At 35.2% G+C, this 18,366-nt stretch overlaps 1 protein-coding gene across 8 annotated transcripts in view; it reads right to left on the bottom strand.

The window, feature by feature from the left end:
* Positions 1–1,404: 1,404 nt before the first annotated feature.
* Positions 1,405–18,366, bottom strand: part of Ube2e3 (ubiquitin conjugating enzyme E2 E3) — a 98,297-nt gene continuing 81,335 nt past the window's right edge. For all 8 annotated transcript variants that reach the window (XM_087201099.1, XM_087201101.1, XM_087201090.1 and 5 more), the window contains 3 exons: positions 5,817–5,949; positions 3,564–3,711; positions 1,405–2,035 (listed from right to left, as the gene is read on the bottom strand). In XM_087201099.1, the coding sequence (XP_087057225.1) occupies positions 1,938–2,035; positions 3,564–3,711; positions 5,817–5,949 (379 nt within the window). In that variant the 3' untranslated portion in view covers positions 1,405–1,937. The remainder of the gene's footprint in view (positions 2,036–3,563; positions 3,712–5,816; positions 5,950–18,366) is intronic.

The following is an 18,366-nucleotide window of genomic DNA, read 5'->3' as shown; positions in this document are numbered from 1 at the left end:
AATACACAGAAGTGTCTTTTTCAAGGTAGTTTGTAGAAGAGACACAAATATTTTAACTAGTTCAATCCACTCTGTCCCAGGCCAAGAAAGCAAAGTAGGTTAGTGGTATTAACTAGGCTCAGAATAACTGAAGAAAGTTCAATCACAACATCCCCAAACACCCTAATATTTAGCATGATGAAAGCTTATTACTTGGGGATGTAGAATGGACAATCTTGGCAGTGAGGAAAAACTACTTTCTGCAGCTCACCCACAATTCATAAAAATATTTTTGGTTTATATAAAAGCTCTCCAGCCGGGGATTTACCCCAGTGGTGCTGCCACCTGCCTGCCTCGCAAGCACAAGGTCCTGAGTTCGATCCAAAAGGAAAAAAAGAAACAACTCTCCACTCTTATCACATTTATTTGAATTTCACTGCAGATTATTAGTTTCTGCTTAAAACCATCAAAATTCAGAGGTTTCTGTAAACAAATCTAATTTTTCAAAATAGTACCATTTTGTTTGTAACGGGATACTTTTGAGGTCTGGGGTGTTTAAGTGAAAACAGATATAAAAGTTTAATTTTATTTTTACTCTGATTTTAAACTTCTATTGACAAATACTAAAATAACCCATTGTTTTTAGTGTATGTGCAACTATATATGTTTTGTTTTATTATCTTGAAGAAATGTATTTTTATGCTAATCAACTCTTAAATTTTAAGATGGTATTCTATTACCATTTTAGGATCAGAGAAGACACTTGCCCCAGAGACTACAGGTTTGATTATATAACCAGACAATTATCCCAAAGGGGGAAAAAAGCACAATTATACTGTTTATAAACTCTTATAAGAAAGCTTAATAACTGTAAGCTTAATATATTTAATAATTTCAACTAGAAAGTAACTTATGAAAACCTAAATGCCACATCTGCACATTAACATACAGTTCTTTTCTAGCCTTCAGGCAGACAAGGGTTTTGGGTTCAACTCTGCCTGTGGCCATGTAAAAATGGTAATCCACCATAAAAATTAAGACCAAGATTTAAAACAAGGTACCATATAATAGCTAACATACCAAAGTTATTACTGACAATACTGTGCAATGCTGAACAGAAATCACTAATTTGGAAGTCAAATTTCTAAAAGATATTACAACTCCTGAGTGAGTCAGGATTTTCGTTTTTAGCTCAACGTAAAACTTTCAGGTTTTTTGAGATCAATGGTTTTAAATCCAGTTTTGTATATGTCAACTCATCGTATTTTCTCATTAAGACTTCAAGAAAAACTCTACACATTTAATAATTCATTCATTTGTGCTGGTCCTTAATAGTTAATCTTCATATCCACATCTTTATTTCATCAACAATCATCTCAGACACACCTTCTGACAAGACTGACTTGAAACATTACGACAGGAAACTATGCCTTCAGGAGCATGTTTATTGTGTTTGAGATGATACATCAGTGCTCTCTGAGCTACAAAGGGTAAAAGGAAATCCTCTCATTACAAACTGACAAAGGTAAAACATTTTCACAACAGCATGAACCACATACTCAGAAATAGATCTGGGTTTAATACAAATGACATAATTCCTAGTCATCTACAGCTACTTTTATAACTTCATACAGATAATGAATTAGGCTAAAATGCACTATAATATTTGGTAGACTTCAGGACCAGTATCCTTAGTACATCACAAAATACATTTTGATATCCCAAAGAAGCAAGACTTGCAAGTAGGCGTTTTAAACATAACTAATCTACAGCTACAAAGTTCTACTCTTGATAGCATTTACCTTTTTTGGGAGTCTCCCAGTCTCCAAAGGATAAAAGCAGAGAGTAGAATCAGTAATAACATATACACAGAAGTCCGTATTGTAAAGGCTATAAAGATTTGCAGCACAGTGGGAAGACGCCTCCTGCCCCTTCACACTGCATACACATTGTGTGAATTATGTTGCGTATCTCTTGGTCCACTGTCTGGCTATCCTGTCATGTTCTGCTCTGTTGGTCAAATACTGAGTGGCTATGCTTCCAACCAGAGGATCCGCTGGAAAAGTGGAAACATTACAAGATATTATGTGGTGTCTTAAATGTACAGTTCTAATATTCTATTAAATTAAACAATTATATTTCAGCAGTACTCTGATATACCATGGTTTGATATTCAAAAAAAATGTTTAAGGTAATGTGATTATCTATATATTTTAATGTGCAAATAAGTCTCCCACTAGAAAAAGAATGAGTTAATGGATCTAACTTTTATAAAAGATGTATACCTTTGATAGATAAAAATTATTTGTAGTCTTGGCATTTCATTCAATAGTCAAAGTATAGTAGATGGTTGTATCTCTGGTTTGTTATGGCTATTAAAAACTAATTCTTACATACAACTCTGATCTTACAGTCAATGCTATTCAGAATGAAATGTTTCCTTCATTCTATATATAGTAATGACCTCTAATCACCATTCATAGCACCATTAAAAATCTTACTTGCCATTTCACTTTAAGTAGAATTTTAAAATAAAAGTTGACACTGAGATGTGAATTCTTATTCTAAATTTATTTTAAAAACATATACACAAGATAGTATTTGAGGTGTTCCAAATGATAACCAGTAAAAAAGTAAAAGCTCTCATCCTTCTGACACCAACTACTCAGGATTTTCTCTCTAGCAAATAATTGTTACTTTTTAAACAGTTGTTTCAAAAACAGCTTATATGCATTTAGAACATCATCATGTGCATGTATTTTTTTTAATACCTTGCTTTTGCACTTAATATATTTTAAGAATCTTTTCCTGTCATTTCATACTGAGCTGAGCCATTTTGTTTAACAATTAGCTGTTTGAGCAATGGATTATATGTATCTAAGCCAGGTATATCAACTATATATGCCATGACCAAGGTTAACAGTGACAGTTTTTAGGGCTAAAAGCTAAGTATCAAATATTTAGAAAAAGCCAACTCCTTTAAAAATGGCCACATAGTGAAATAACACATGGACCTCTGGGTCTAAACATCACTTTATCAAGTCAGCTATTCACGTTAAACTTTCTATGTGGCAGTTAGGCATTTCTGGAAAAGTTATGAATTATATACTAAAGACTGTTTCTGAGTTTATATAATCATAACTGAGTTCAAATCTCTCATCAGCTATCACTTTAATATCCGTAAGTGCTGCATCTAATATAATTAACTTTAATCCAAAAAGGAAAAGGAAGGTTTGAGAAGCCCTTGCATACTGACTGGCTACCCTAAGGCATGCGTGGAGGAAGAGGGAGCACCAGTGTCTAAGATGCCGCTGAAGTTCCTGATAGAAACAGCTATACAGCTATGTAATCTAGAAAAAACAGACAGCATGAACGGAAGTGAGGGAACAACTACAGAGGGTGCATCATTAAGTAAATGAAGTAACTCAGAAACTTCTGGCCTAGTTTAACTGAAATGGCACTGATGATTTCCTTACAAAATGTTTTATGGTAATTTTTCTACCAACAGTATTTATTTCTCAATCAACATTTAAGGTAATCAAGTAAATGCACAGTAGCCTTACAGTGTATGCTTATTTGCTTACCAGGGTTGCAGTCTGTCAAAAGGGAACAAATAGACAGCAAAACCTTTGAAATAGTCAAAGCAGGACTCCAGTTGTCTTTCAGGATGTCCAGACAGATGACTCCCTGACTGTTGATGTTGCAGTGATAGATTCTGGTACGGAAAGTAACCTAAGTCACAATGCAAACAGGAAAAAACATGAATGCTTTACTACCGACTAAAGTTCACCTTTTAAAACATCACAGGTGATACTTAACCTTTCAGTGTCCAGTATCACATTTTTGGAAAGCCTGTAACAATGGAACATAAAACAAGTTTTTCTTTGCAAATTCTTGTTCCTTGAATTTTTCTAAGTAACATCTATGAATTTCATGCAAAAATTCAAAAAGTTGCAATCATTGTCATAAATGGGTTAACAGCAACTTATTTAATCAGCACTAACCTGAGATTAAATTTAATTGCAAATTTAAATGGTTTTACTTGCCAGTTAAAGAAATACTTATTTTCTCATGGCATAAAAAGAACTACATTGGTTTTTAAACAAAATGAGTTGATCAATTGAATCTAAATGAACAATATAGAAATTTTACACGTGTGTATGCATGCATCTACCATATTATTTCTACACACATATACAGTAAGAGAAAAAGAGCAGAGAGGAAGAGCAGAAATGTTTTTATGCCAAAGTAAGAACTGAGGAAGACTTCGTTAACATACAAGTTATATTAGTTTCTTAGTAGAAGCATCAGTATCAACTCAGCTAACTCGTTGCCATGCGTCAGAAAGTCATGGAGAACTGAGAGGAAGGTTGGTGCAATCACTTGTACTACCTGCCTTTCTATTTCTCAGTCTTTCTTTTCAAGTTGGTTCACTGCCTTGTTACATTAACATATTAAAGCAAAATTTTAAGTGACTAGATAAAAGAAAGATATATTCCTGACGTGTGAACAAAGATAAATCACAGTAACAAATACTGGCAAGTTTCAAAATAATAACTGGTGATTAATTCATAAAGTAGAATCTTGCAAGAAAACATTTAACCCTCTCAAAAAGTGTCCTTCTGAAAGGAATGGGGGCATAAAAGAAAGGAAGGAAAGACAATCACACACTCCAACAAATCGCTGGTTAGCTGGGGTGAGGGTTTCATATACCTCTAGAACTACTCTAATACAATTCATGGTATGATCAATATGAGGAATTTTATTTGACTGATTCAGCAAGGCAGACTCCAGAGACCTGGGAGCAATTTAAAACATATTAATATACTAATTTCAACATCTCAGATTCTGATAGGACTATACAGTAAAGCAATCAAAAAACTGATAGCCTTTAATGGGAGTATCTTCAAGTAACAAAACCCTTGGCATCTGAAATTTGAGGTAAATACCACTAGGTGGAACTATTGTTCCCTTGTTCGATAATGTTTTCCTGAGAAATGTTTTCTTTTAAAACAAAAACAAACAAAAAAAACCTTTTTACACACATACAGATGCATTAAATCACTACATGAATGACAATTACTACAGGGAACATAAAATGAAAAAAAACCATTTCATTATAGTTAAGGGCTACAGATTTGATAACACACTTTTCCCTGGCACGCTGAATGTCTCTGTAACAAGGGCACAATTATGTTCAGGTTTACCTGCTGACATGACCATTTTAGAGTAACAAAGCAGAAGAGGAAGCCATTCAAGTAACTTATGTTTAAGCTTTGCAAAATAAATGACAGTCATTACAAGGCACAACTCAGCCCTTCTTGAAATGAACTAAAAATCAACTGGCTACCATCCCCCCCCCCATTTCCGTTACTAACAACACTATACCCACATAGGACACAAAATGAATTTACTGAATATTATTGATCTTCCTCCTTTTCTATGTTTTCTAGTTTTCGCTTCACTGTAAAAGCAAAATTCACATTATTAAACCATTACTCCTGAAAGCTGCCAAACAAGTTTACCTTTTACCCATCCTCCTTAAGGAAGGTTCATAGGAAATATCCCTTTATATCTGTAAGTTGAAAATTTGTTTCATTCATGTACAAAATACAGCTTTATTTAAAATTAACAAACCCTGTGATGAATGTGAAGTTATCTGTTAAAGGTGGGGGTCAATTACTTTCAGTTTTGAAAGCCCTGATTCTATAAGACTTTTCCTCTTAATTTATGAATAACCATGAATAAAAATAATTACATTAATACACATTTAAACTCTAAAATCAATGCTCTTTGGAGAAGGAGAAATATTAAAGAACATACTTCTCGGTTCTTACCTTTGGTGGCTTAAATGGATAATCCGATGAAAATGTGATATCCAGAAAAAACACACCACCTTCATATACAGAACCTGGTGGCCCAAGGATAGTTGATCTCCATTCATAAATGTTATCTCCTTTAGGCCCAGCACTATTCAAAAGAAATTAAAAATCAATATGTACACCTGTAAGTAATGCACATTAACATCTTAGAAACTAATGGCGTATTACAATTAAATTAGCAACCTAGAGCAAAGATGGTAAGTACAGAAGACCTAAGTACCAATACATACATGTAAAGTTTGTTTGTAAATAGTTTTAATTTACAGAAAAATTGCAAGAAAAGAACAAGGAACAAATGCATAACTAACTACCCAGAATCATCTCCATCATATTTTGTCCTATTTGCCTCTTCTCTCTCCAAAGAAAAACACACATTCGCACACTTGTTTCTAAGCCATCTGAGAATAAGCTGCATATATCATGGCCCTTTCCACATAAATATTTCAGTGTGCATTTCCTATAAATCTCCTACAAACCTCAAATGTTACAACTGCAGTAACTACATCAACACAACAATTTACATTTTGTATTATAAAGTTGTCAACTGACTTAGTAGTACCCTTTAAGAAACACATTTTTCTCCAGACATAAGATCCAGTCTTGGAATCGAGTATGTCCTAGGTCATTTGCCTCCTTTAACTTAAGTCCTTTTAGCCTCTGACTTTCATAACATGAACATTTTACAGTCCATCATCCTCTAAAAATCAAACAAACTCATCACTTTGAGCTTGTCTGGTGTTTCCTCATGATTAGACTCAAGCAATGTACTCTTGCAGAGGAGTACCTAAGTGATATATCACATTCAGAGGTGCATGGAGTCTACCTGTCCCTTGCTGGTGATTTTAAGCACCAGACAAGGTGCTCCATAATTTTCCTACTTCTTAGTTACTAACTTTTCCCTATAAACAATAAGCAATCTTAGGACAAATACTTTTAAGACCATGTAAATAACCCATTCCTCCTCAAAATTTCTCTCCATTTGGCATGTGATTCTTTGAACTTTACTATTATGGTAGCATAATCATGATTTTTATGAACTTCAATATTACCTCAACCTTATTTAACAGATAGATACCCTTTCAGCCTTTTCTCCTACTTGTTTGTATGTATGTGTGTATGTGGATACAGATACATAACTTGTTTCGTATTGATTTCTAGTTTTTCCCTATGGTTTGTAAATTCACAACTGCTTCTAATTATTTTGATGTTCAAATTATTTCAGATTTGGTCAGTGGGAATTTGTGTGAAATGGCTTCTGCCTTCTTGTAACATGCCACCATCAATCAGCTTCTGAGCACTCGCTTCCTTTCTGTTATAACAAGATACTCCAGGCTTCTAGCCTTGGCCATTAGCCATTTCTTCTAACAGCTCTGGTACCTTTTAGAATATCATTAGAAACCAAAATCTGAGTGGTAGGTGCTACTAAGTCACACTTCTATGGTAGTTTAATGCAGTGTGCTTAATGCCATAAGTTCATTTATAAAATACAAATAAGAGTTCAAATAAAATCTAAACTGACAATTCTTGTGAAGGCAACTCTAACAGACTTTAAACCTTCTTCAAATATAACTTACAGACTTCCACTTTTCTCTAATCTTTACATTATAAATTATCTTAGTTCTCGGAACAAGGATCTACATAAGGCTTTTCTTCTTTTAAAGTGTCCATCAGTTTATAAGTGATTTGCAAGTTCTATTTGTATTTTTTTAGCAAAACATCTATTGACATATTTTAGATATACATAATATTCATCATAAGGAATCTGTACCAGTATATGATATATCTTGTTTCTTTTTTTCTCCATTCCCCCTCCCTTATGTACAAAAGCTGTTTCCACTTTTTTTCCTTCAATTTTCTTTTTTCTTGTCCCTTCTTTCCTTTTCCCCAGCCCCCTCCCTTGTTCGCCTTCTCATTTGAACATTTTCTTCCCATTTCCCAATGTCTATTGTACATTTTAGTCCTTATTTCCACTTTCAGTTTCTCACACCAAGGAAATAATGCAGTATTTAAACATGTGTGTCTGATTTATTTCACTTAAGAGTACTCAGGGTGCATCCATTTAGCTAGAAATGTCTCCAGCTTACTCTTCCTTATGGCAGAGTAAGTCGTACTCCATTGTGTAAAAACAACATACATCTTTATACAGCTGGCAGTTGATGGGCATTTGGGCTCTTTCCAAGATTTAGCTATAACAAATTGTACTGCTACAAACACGGTGTGCATATACTGCAGTGGTATGCTGCTTTTAATTCTTTTGGGAAGATACCAAGAAGGGGAATAGCTGGGTCAAATGGAACCTTTAATTTTAGTTCTTTGAGAATCTCCAGACTGATTTCAACAGTGGTTGCATCAGTATATACTTCCACCAACAGTGGAGAAGGGTTCCTTTCTCCCCACAGCCCCACCAGCATTTGTTGTTGGTTGATTTCTTTATAATAGCCATTCTTTCTGGAGTGAGATGGAATCTCAGCATCGTTTTAATTTGCATCTCTTGAATGACCAGTGATGTTGAACATTTTTTCATATATCTACTTGCTGTTTGTACTTCTTCATTTGAGAAATGTCTATTCATTTCAGATGCCTATTTTTGGATTGGGTCTTTAAATTTGGAGGTGTCTGATTTTTTTTGAATTCTCTATATATTCTAGATGTTAGTCTTTTGTTTGAGGAACAGCTGGCAAAAATTTTTTCCCACACTGTGGGTTGTCTTTGCACTCTGTTCGTGATTTCTCTTGCTGTGCAAAAGCTTTTTAATGAGATCCTAGTTGTTGATTCTTTGTGGTAGTTCCTGTGTGACCAAGATTTTATTCATGAAGTCTTTGCCTACATCAATATCTTCAAAAGTTCTACCTATTCTATCTTCCAGCAGATTAAGTGTTTGTTTTAATATTTAGATCTTTGATCCAATTCAAGTTTAGTTTAGTGATAAGGGTCTAATTTTAGCGATATGGGTCTAGTTTTAATCTTCAGCAAGTGGAAAGCCAGTTTTTCCAGCACCATTTATTAGAGACTACCTTTCTTTCAGTGAAGGTGTTTGGCTCCTTTGTTAAAGATAGGTTGCTGAGTATGTCTGGAGTTGTTTCTCATCTTCTACTCTGTTCCACTGATCCTCAGGTCTGTTTTTTTCACAACTACCATGCTGTTTTTATTATTATTATTATTATTATTATTATTATTATTATTTGGTACAGGGGATTGAACTCGGGTCTTTGCACTTGCACAGCAGATGACGAAACCACGGAGCTAAATCCCCAGCCCACCACGTTTTTAATCACAGTAGCTTTGTACTATAATTTCAAGTCACAGAATGTGATGCCCCCTGCCTTGACTCTGTTGATCAGAATTGCCTTTTCTATTCTAGGTCTCTTCTAGTTCCAAATGAATTTTAGGATTGTTTTTTTCTAATTCTGTGCGATGTGCTATTGGAACACTGATCAGGACTGCATTAAAGCTGTGTAACAATTTTGGAAGTATGGCCACTTTCACTATATTAGTTCTTCCTATCCAAGAACAAGGGAAATCTTTCCATATTCTGGGATCTTCTTTGATCTCCTTTTTCAGAATACTGTAGTTTTCAATGTAGAGGTTTTTTTACTTCCTTTGTTCGATTGATTCCTAGGTATTTCAATTTTTTTGGATGCTATCGTGAAAGGTATTGTTTCCCTAATTTCTCTCTCAGTGAGTTTGTTATTCATGGATAGGAAAGCTGTCGATTTTTGAGTGTTGACTCTGTATCCTGCTCTGCTACTGAATTTGGTTATTAAATTTAGAAGTCTTTTTGTGGAGCTTTTGGGGTCTTCTATGTAGAGTATCATCTCATCCACAAATAAGGATAATTTAACTTCTTTTCCTATCCTTATTCCTTTATTTCTTTCTCTTGTCTAACTGCTCAGGCTAATGTTTCCAGAACTATATGGAACAAGAGTGGTGACAGTGGAGATCTTTGTCTTGTTCTCGATTTTAGAGAGAAAGCTTTCAGTTTTTGTCCATTTAGGATGATACTGGCTGTTGGTTTGTCACAGATGGCTTCTATCAGATTGAGATAAAGACTATGCTAATTTTCTGTAGGGTTTTTAACCATGAGTGGGTGTTGACCTTGTCAAATACTTTCTCTGCATCTATTGAGGGGATCATATGGTTTTTGTCCTTGGCTCTGTTAATATAGTATATTTATTGGTTTGCATATGTCGAACCATCTCTGCATCCCTGGAATAAATCCTATTTAGTCATGTGTATTACATTTATTGATCTGTGCGTGTTGAACCATCCTTGCATCCCTGGAATAAATCCTACTTGGTCATGGTGTATAACCTTCATGATGACTTGCTGTGTTGTGTTTGCCAGTATCTTCCAGAAGATTTTTGCACGTATGCTCATTAGGGAGATTGGCCTGTGGCTCTCTTTTTTGGTTGGGGCCTTCTCTGGCTTTCATATCAGGGTAATGCTTGCTTCCAGGAATGAATTTGGAAGTACTGCTTCCCTTTTTCATTAAGGAGTTTAAGAAATAGTGGCATTAGGTCTTCTCTAAATTTCTTGTAGATTCAGCAGTGAATTCATGAGGGCCGGAGCTTTTTCTTGTTGGTAAGTTTTTAACTGCATCTTCAATTTCATTGACTGATACTGATTTATTTAGAATTTTTATTATCTTCTTGATTCAATTTTGGTAATTCACATGTATGTAGGAATCTGTCTATTTCTTCGACCCATATCATGAAAACAGAACAGGCTCAAATAAACAACCTAATGTTGAACCTCAGGCTTCTAGAAAAAGAACAAGTCAAGCCCAAAGCTTGTAAGAAGGAGGAAATTATAAAGATCAGAGCAGAAGTTAATGCAATCAAGGCTAAGAAAACAATACAAAGAATTAATGACTCGAAGAGTTGGTTCTTTGAAAGATTAAATAAAATGGACAAACCCTTAACCAACCTTATCAAAAAAAAGGAAAGACTCAAATCCATGCAATTAGGGATGAAATCAAAACAGATCCTGCAGAAATCCAGAAGATCATCAATACCTACTTCAAGAATCTGTATTCTAATAAGATGGCAGCTCTATTTAAAATAAGTGCAAATCAACAAAATCAACTCATATAATTAACAATAGGATATAAGTTATTCATTCAAGTACGTATTAATTCTGTAAAACATACACTGTAAATTATAAAACTTCAGATAAGTGACTAGCAATAATCAAATGTATACTCTGAGAAATGATTCATTTAAAAAAGGTAGATGGCACAATAACGTAGTTACAGGTTGCTTCAATAATCTATCACTGAAGCAGATGTGTAGGCACAATAAAATATCACTCTTTTGATCTACTTAGGGGAAAATGTCTTTGAAAATAAGTAATCCTCTGTAAGTGTTACACACAGCAACTGAACTAACTTTGTAATGGCTCATTTTTTGGTCATCATTTGAGTATCAGGTATATTGTGTAAGTGCATAGTTGCCAAAAGATAAAAACCACAAAACTGAGTACCAAATGTATAAAAACCAACCAAAAATTCAATCTGATTCAATGGCACTCCTTTCCAAGTTAATTTTTCACTTAGTGACTCAAAATAATTATTATAAAATTGCATACATTGTAATTACATTACAATGTCAGTTACAGCACTTGTCGTAAAATCTTTCAAAACTATACATCTTACATACTAGTAATGATGATAATCTGTTAGCCACTGTCTACTTCATCCTTTGTATAAGCCAGGCACTGTTTGAAGCACCGTAGTGCTTTAATTCTCCTAACAGCAGGCCTTTCTTTGCCATTCTATCTAAAACATTCCATGTGATCACCACACATTTTTTAGCCTCCTCTCCATTTTTCTCTGTATTTATCATTCTCTAACATATTACATATCTATGTTACCGTCTGTCTCCCCACTAGAATGCAGGCTAAATGAGGATAAAAGATGTGAATAGTGACAGTATTATCACACAGTGGCCTGGCCTTTCTATGATCCGAAAACTGAGAGGTACTATCCCCCTAGCCATGCGTGTGTGTGTGTGTGTGTGTGTGCGCGCGCCTTTCTCTATTACTTTTTTTCCAGGAGAATAGTGTTGGGCATTAAACCTAGGGCCTTTTCACTGAGCTATATTGTCAGCCCTTTTTACTTTTTGAGACAGGGTCTCACTGAGTTGCTAAACTACCCAAACTGGGCTCAAATTTGTGAACTTCCTGCTTCAATCAACCAAAAAGCTGGGATTGCAGGCAATGCACCACCATGGACCTGGATGAGAAACACTAACTTAATAACTCAAGTGACTAAGGTGGTGGGATCTGCCCAAGGGGACAGGAAAAGGAGATTTTAAACAATAAGTTTATTAGCAGTGGTGACAAAAATAAATGCATAATAAAGCCCTTCTTATATTATTTTCATAAAGAAGGGTTAATTTACTTAATTGTTTTCACCGATGCTGCAAAAGTAAAATTCATACCAGTTCTGGGTCAAATTATGAAAACACATAGACAAAATTAACAGGTGTTTAGTTTACTGCAATCTGAGTACAACCTCCCAGGGGGGAAAAAAAATCAATCATTAAAGTGTATAACTAGGGACTCAATTATTTTGTTTAAACCTATATAACAAATAAATACTTTTCTTTTACTATTTTCCTTTTGCAAACCTTCATTTTCCTTTTTAAAAGCCATGTTTTGTGTAAGCTATTTGTACCAAAACAACTAAATTTAAAAGTACATAGAAAAATGTCATTACAGTGGCATATTGGCATCTGGAAATATTCTATTACCAGCTTCTTGGTTGAAAAATGACATCGTTTCAAAAATCAGCAACATCAAGACTGGTATCTTAACAAAATCCAGTTTCTCATTGCTGGAATACTAATTCAGCAACTACTTTTATGGCAAGGATCATGAGCACTATCTTTTTGCAGCACAGGAGCAATTTCCTGCACGAACTTTCAAACGTTTAATGGGTTCATTTTATAAACACACTTCCCACCCACCCCCAAATTTAATACTTTTATAAATCAAAACTTTTAATATTGTAACTAAGCCATATACAGAGGTCTATACTAAATACCACATGTGTACTTTTGTATCCCTAAGGCAAAAAACTCTTAAAATGAGCTGAACTAAATGAGAAAAGAATATATAACAATAAGTTAAGTCAACACAACTATGAAGAACACTGTGTAATGGTGAACATCTCAGTTTGTTATGTTGTTAAAATAAATACTGCTGTTAGTAATATGCATCCGAAATGAAAATTCTAGTTATACAACATTATTAAAAGAATGCTTATATGACTCATTATATGACTACAAAAATTAACATCAATCTCAACCTACTTTTAAAGTACTCAGTCTACAGAAAAAAATAAATCTAAATAGATATTTTCTCCATATTTGTGCACAGGAAGACTAAATATATCAAAATGCCAAGGCTTTCAATAAAGTCCTAGCAAATTATTTTGTGGCTATCAACAAAATAATTCTAAAGTTTATGTAGAGAAAAACAAAGCCCCCCAGAATAACTAACTCAGAAAGGCAAGAAAAAGATAGAGGATTATCCAACTTCAAGACTTACTATAAAGCTACTGAAATCAAGACACTGTGGTACTGGTGAAAACAAGGACACAGTAAGGGAAAAGAGTAATACATAAATATAGTCAACTAACCTTTGACAAAGTGGCAAGAGCAAAGACAGCTTTTTCCATGAACAGTGAGGGAACAACTGAGCATCTATCTATCTGCAAAGAAATGAATCTAAACACCAACTTTACACTCTTCCCCAAAATTAACTCAGATTAACTAAAACATTAACTCAATGCGGATCATGGACATGAGATTGAAAAACTATAAAACTCCTAGAAAATAACATAAGAGAAAACCTAGCACATGACCTTTTATAAATAGCACTAAAAGCACACAATACATGAAAAACAATTTTAAGTTGTATTTCATTAGAATTTAAAACTACTGCTCTGAAAAATACAGTGCCAAGAGGATGTGAAGACAAATGACTAGAATATGCAAAGAAAAGAAAGTATTTGCAAAAGATATCTGATAATGAAATGTTACCTAAAACATACAAAGAACTCTCAGAAGGCCACAATAAATGAAACCCCAATTTAAAAAGCAAAAGATCTGCACACTTCACCAAAAAGAAATACAGATAGCAAATAAGCATGACAAGATGTTCAACCTTATGTCATTAGGAAACTGCAAATTAAAACAATGACATAACACTATACATCTACTGCATTGGGGTGGCTAACGTCCAAAACACTGACCATACATACTAAATACTAGTAGGATGTAAGACAACAGGAACAATTTACCTGTTGGTGATGGGAATGCAAAAATACAAAATGTCTAGATTCTTTTTTAATTTTTTTGTTTTGCATGTGATATCCTTTGGAAGACAGTTTGGCAATTTCTTATAAAACTTAGCATATCTTACCATATGAGCCAGCAATAGTATTTGTTGGTATTTACCAAGGAACTGGAAACATGTCCATACAAAAAATCTGCACATGGATATTTACAGAAGTTTTATTCATAAGTGCTAAAATTGTAAAGTAATTAATCAAGATATCCTTCACTACATGAATAGATGTAAAAACTGTGGTAAATCTGGATGAGAAAATACCATTCATTGCTAAAAAGAAAAGTAGCTGTCAAGCCATGAAAAGACATGAACCTTTATTACTAAATGGAAGACACCTATCTGAAAAGGCTACATACTGTACAATTCCAACTACATGACATCCAGGAAGAGACAAAACTATGGAGACAGTGAAAAGATAAGTGGTTGTCAGACACTGTGGGTCTGACAGTAGGAAGGGATAAACACAGCATAGAGCATTTTTACGACTGGTGGATATTCATGTGACATTATACATTTGCCAAATCACATAAAATGTACAGCACCAAGAGTAAAGCCTAATGTAAATAAGACCCATTGGATGATAATAATAAAGAATAGTAGCTTCATAGATTATAACAAATGTATCACAGTGGTGTGGAGTACTAACAGGGAAGGGTATATGTGTGCAGGCCTAGAGGTACACAGGAACTCAGTACTTTCCATTCAACTGTGAACCTAAAAGGGCTTTAAAAGAGGACTTGTTAATTTAAAAAATAAATACGAAGTTTAGAACAAGTTAATGTTCATATATTAAAACCAGAATAAGTAGGCATTTCTTTCAAGTATTGGCTTATAAAAAGAGTTTCTAACTTATCAAAGGATGTATTCCAAAATCTACCTTTAAATCAGATATTCTGAATGTGGACATATTCTGACCACAACAGTAAATCATGGTAAATGCTGGCCCACAAAAGTTATCTAAAACCATTTACGGTATCCCATAGCATCAAATGAGTAAATGCATGAGTTACCAATTTTTTTCAGTAAAATGTGGTGCAAAGCAACATTATATTTTATTTATCATTGTATCAGGATAAGCATTTTAAAAAATACATAATCTCAAGTACATCTGGCTTGATCAGTCTGGCCCAAGTTTGTGAAGTAGGGAGGCATTCATTCTAGCCTCTGATCTTTTCCTATTCTTTCAATCACAGCTTTCTAACCAAACAAAAAAGGGGCAAAAGTAAGATTCTGGTCACAAGAATGAGAGGCAAAAAGATTATTTTTGGAGAATTCGCGTGTTGAAATGATTGAAAAATGAAGGACAGGGGGAACAGGATTGCAAAAATGATGGATGGATGTGCTATGTTCAGGGAGGCACCATGAGAGCGAAGCAAGGAGACAAGGGGAAGTAAGGTAAGAGAGTGGCTAGGAAGCATGTCACAGCAAGTATGAAAATGGAAAATGAGATTCTCCTGGGATAGCAGAGCACAAGATGCAGAGCAAAGAAAGTAAGGTAAGTAGTCCACCCAGGCCCACCAGTGGGCACTCCCTTCAGCAACAATGATGACAATCAGGTCTTGTTAAGGGTGGAAACAGAACTGGAGGTAATCAGACGCGGGTTTCTGTAGCTGTGAGAGACAAAAAGCACTGGTCAATGCCACGCTGGTGTTAAAAGGATGTGTGCAATTAAAGTGTTCTTACTTGTGACTCCTTTTGGCATTCAGGCCATTTCCAGGTATTTTTAAACTTCAAAGGTTTCTGAAAAGCGGTTAGTGTATTTCCTAAGCATTTAAATCAGTGGAAATATTTTAAAAGCTACATAGACTCTAGAGTGTTTTAATTATTGACATCATCAAAGCCCTGATTAGCGCTATGTTAAAAAACAATTTTTGGTAAGGTATTTCAATTTGAGAATTAGTTACCTTAACGATTATTTTGTAGGCAGAGAGAGCACCCACCACGCTGCCCAGCCACGATCATCAACTCCAAGCTGGCTCTATGTTTTGCTTCCCCTTGACATGCAGCAGAAGTGCGAATTAACCGACTGACTTGACTGTGGACAAGTACACTGCTTGGGGAGAGAAGGTAAGCCAGAAAGGTCAGAAGACCCAGGGAGAAAGAATGGACGTAGCCAGCAGCTTCAGGGATTCCAGTGCTATGCTCCCAAAGTGACTGGGTGAAACACTGCCTCTAGCCACTACCACAGAGGAGGTGCAGGCTGGACACAGGACATGACCCCCACCCCACCCCCTGAAGCTTAAACTCAGGCTGAGGACACATACCCTGCCCTTCACAGTGAGAAACCAGGTCCAGCTAGTGCAGGCATTCAGTCCAACAGTCCCCTGCCAAACGGAGGCCAGACAGCTGACTGCTTTTCCAAAAAACCAATGTGAACAAGGACACACCTTGGCTTAGATGGTTACAGGCGTGGGGTGAATGGACAGAGGGGCCTCTGGTGGAGGGAGTACATCTCACAAACCCACAGGCCCTGAAGAGAGGCAGAGAAAATCATGATTTGATGGATTTCAAGACTATAGATCTAAAGAAAGAAACCACTCATTCAAAAATATAAAGGAATTTGTCTCAATTTTTTAAAAAATTTCTCTTTCCTTCATCAGATTTTGGGGGGCTTGGGACTTTTTCTCTCCTTTGTATTTTAAATTTTAATTTTTCTTTCTCTTTTTTCTTTTCTCCCTTGTTTTTTTCTTATTTTTTCCTTCATTTTGCTGTTCTTTTTCTCTTGTTCATTGTTTTCTGTGACAGCTTTCTTCTAATATTATCAATTTCTTTTTACTCATCAAAGGCTCCCCTATCTCACTTTTCACTACTCCTTCTCAACTTCCATTAATATTTTAAATTGTACTTTTCTCATTCTCCAGTTCCACTCCCGCTCTACTTGTCCTACTACAAACCATTAAGCTTTCTGAATCTTTAGACATTTAGTAAATTCTAGGCTATTACTATTGAATACCGTTCTGTTGTTAGTGGAGGTAAATTTGACCCATCTAGTAGATATTTACTGTAGGTCAGTATTTGGTTTGTCTTAGTAGTTGTACTATAATTACAAATTTCTTTTCTACAATTAAGAGTGGTACATTATTGGTGCTTAGGGTATGCCAATATCTGGTTTATTTTTGATGCTACTGATTACTGATTTTATTACTACAGATAAGGTGGCACAGTTGCTGCTATTAATTAGTTTTCTCTGTATGTAAATATCTGGATTGCTTTTGTGTCACTAACAACCCAGGGGCCAATTCTTGAAGAACTGGGTACTGGAGTCTCCACTCGCAAATGAAATCAGTTGGATTCTGGGACAGAGGCAAAAAGTCTACAGGTAGCCACACACACTCAAGAGGTTACTGCTGAAAAACAGACATTAACTAAAGAGGTCTACACACTAGAAACAAAGTCATCCACTATAATCAAGGCCCCAGCCTCAGCACAAACAAACAAACAAACAAACAAACCACCAAACAGAAAATTAAAACATGAGAAAACAAGGCAATAAAATGTCTCCAAAAACTTCCAACTCCCCCAAAAACTGATCCATGGGGCACTGAAGGGGAGGAAGTCAAAGCCTCACAAACTATTTGAAAAGGATACAGAATTTGGTGAGCTCAAAGACACGACTAAATAAATAGGCTTAATAAACAAAACAATCAGAATACACTAATACAAAAGCTACCAGAGCTAAACAAAATGATACAAAACATTAATGACTAGCATTTAAAAAACAGAATTAAGAGTCCATAAAAAGGTTCCAAACAAATTCAGGAGATGAAAAATTCTGTCAAAACTATGGACAGAGTGTCAGAACTGAACAACAGGACTGTCAGTGACCAATTAATGAAAGATACCTAAGAACAAAGCCCCGCCCCAGAAAAACCTCATAAAAAATGGATCCAGCAGCTGCTAAAAGACACACAGAACTCAATTCGTTCACAGGGGCTGGTTATATAACTCAGGTTGGTCAACAAAGGCTCAGGCTGTTCCACACAGCCTTCAAAGTCTCTCATCTATAAACAGGCAGATCTCAGTGTCCTTGGAGAGACAGTGGCCCAGGATTTCTCAGTTAACCCCACACAGGAAAGGATGTTGTAAAGTTTCTTCCAGAACTCTTTGTTAAATCTGTGTATCAGAATATCTGGAAGAATAAGTGGCCAGC

Source organism: Heterocephalus glaber, unplaced genomic scaffold (assembly GCF_053883595.1).
Source record: "Heterocephalus glaber isolate CG9 unplaced genomic scaffold, H.glaber_assembly_v1.0 deba00000347, whole genome shotgun sequence".
NCBI classification, from domain to species: domain Eukaryota; kingdom Metazoa; phylum Chordata; class Mammalia; order Rodentia; family Bathyergidae; genus Heterocephalus; species Heterocephalus glaber.
Note: the sequence above shows the minus strand (reverse complement) of the source record. Positions and strands in the feature narration are given on the sequence as shown.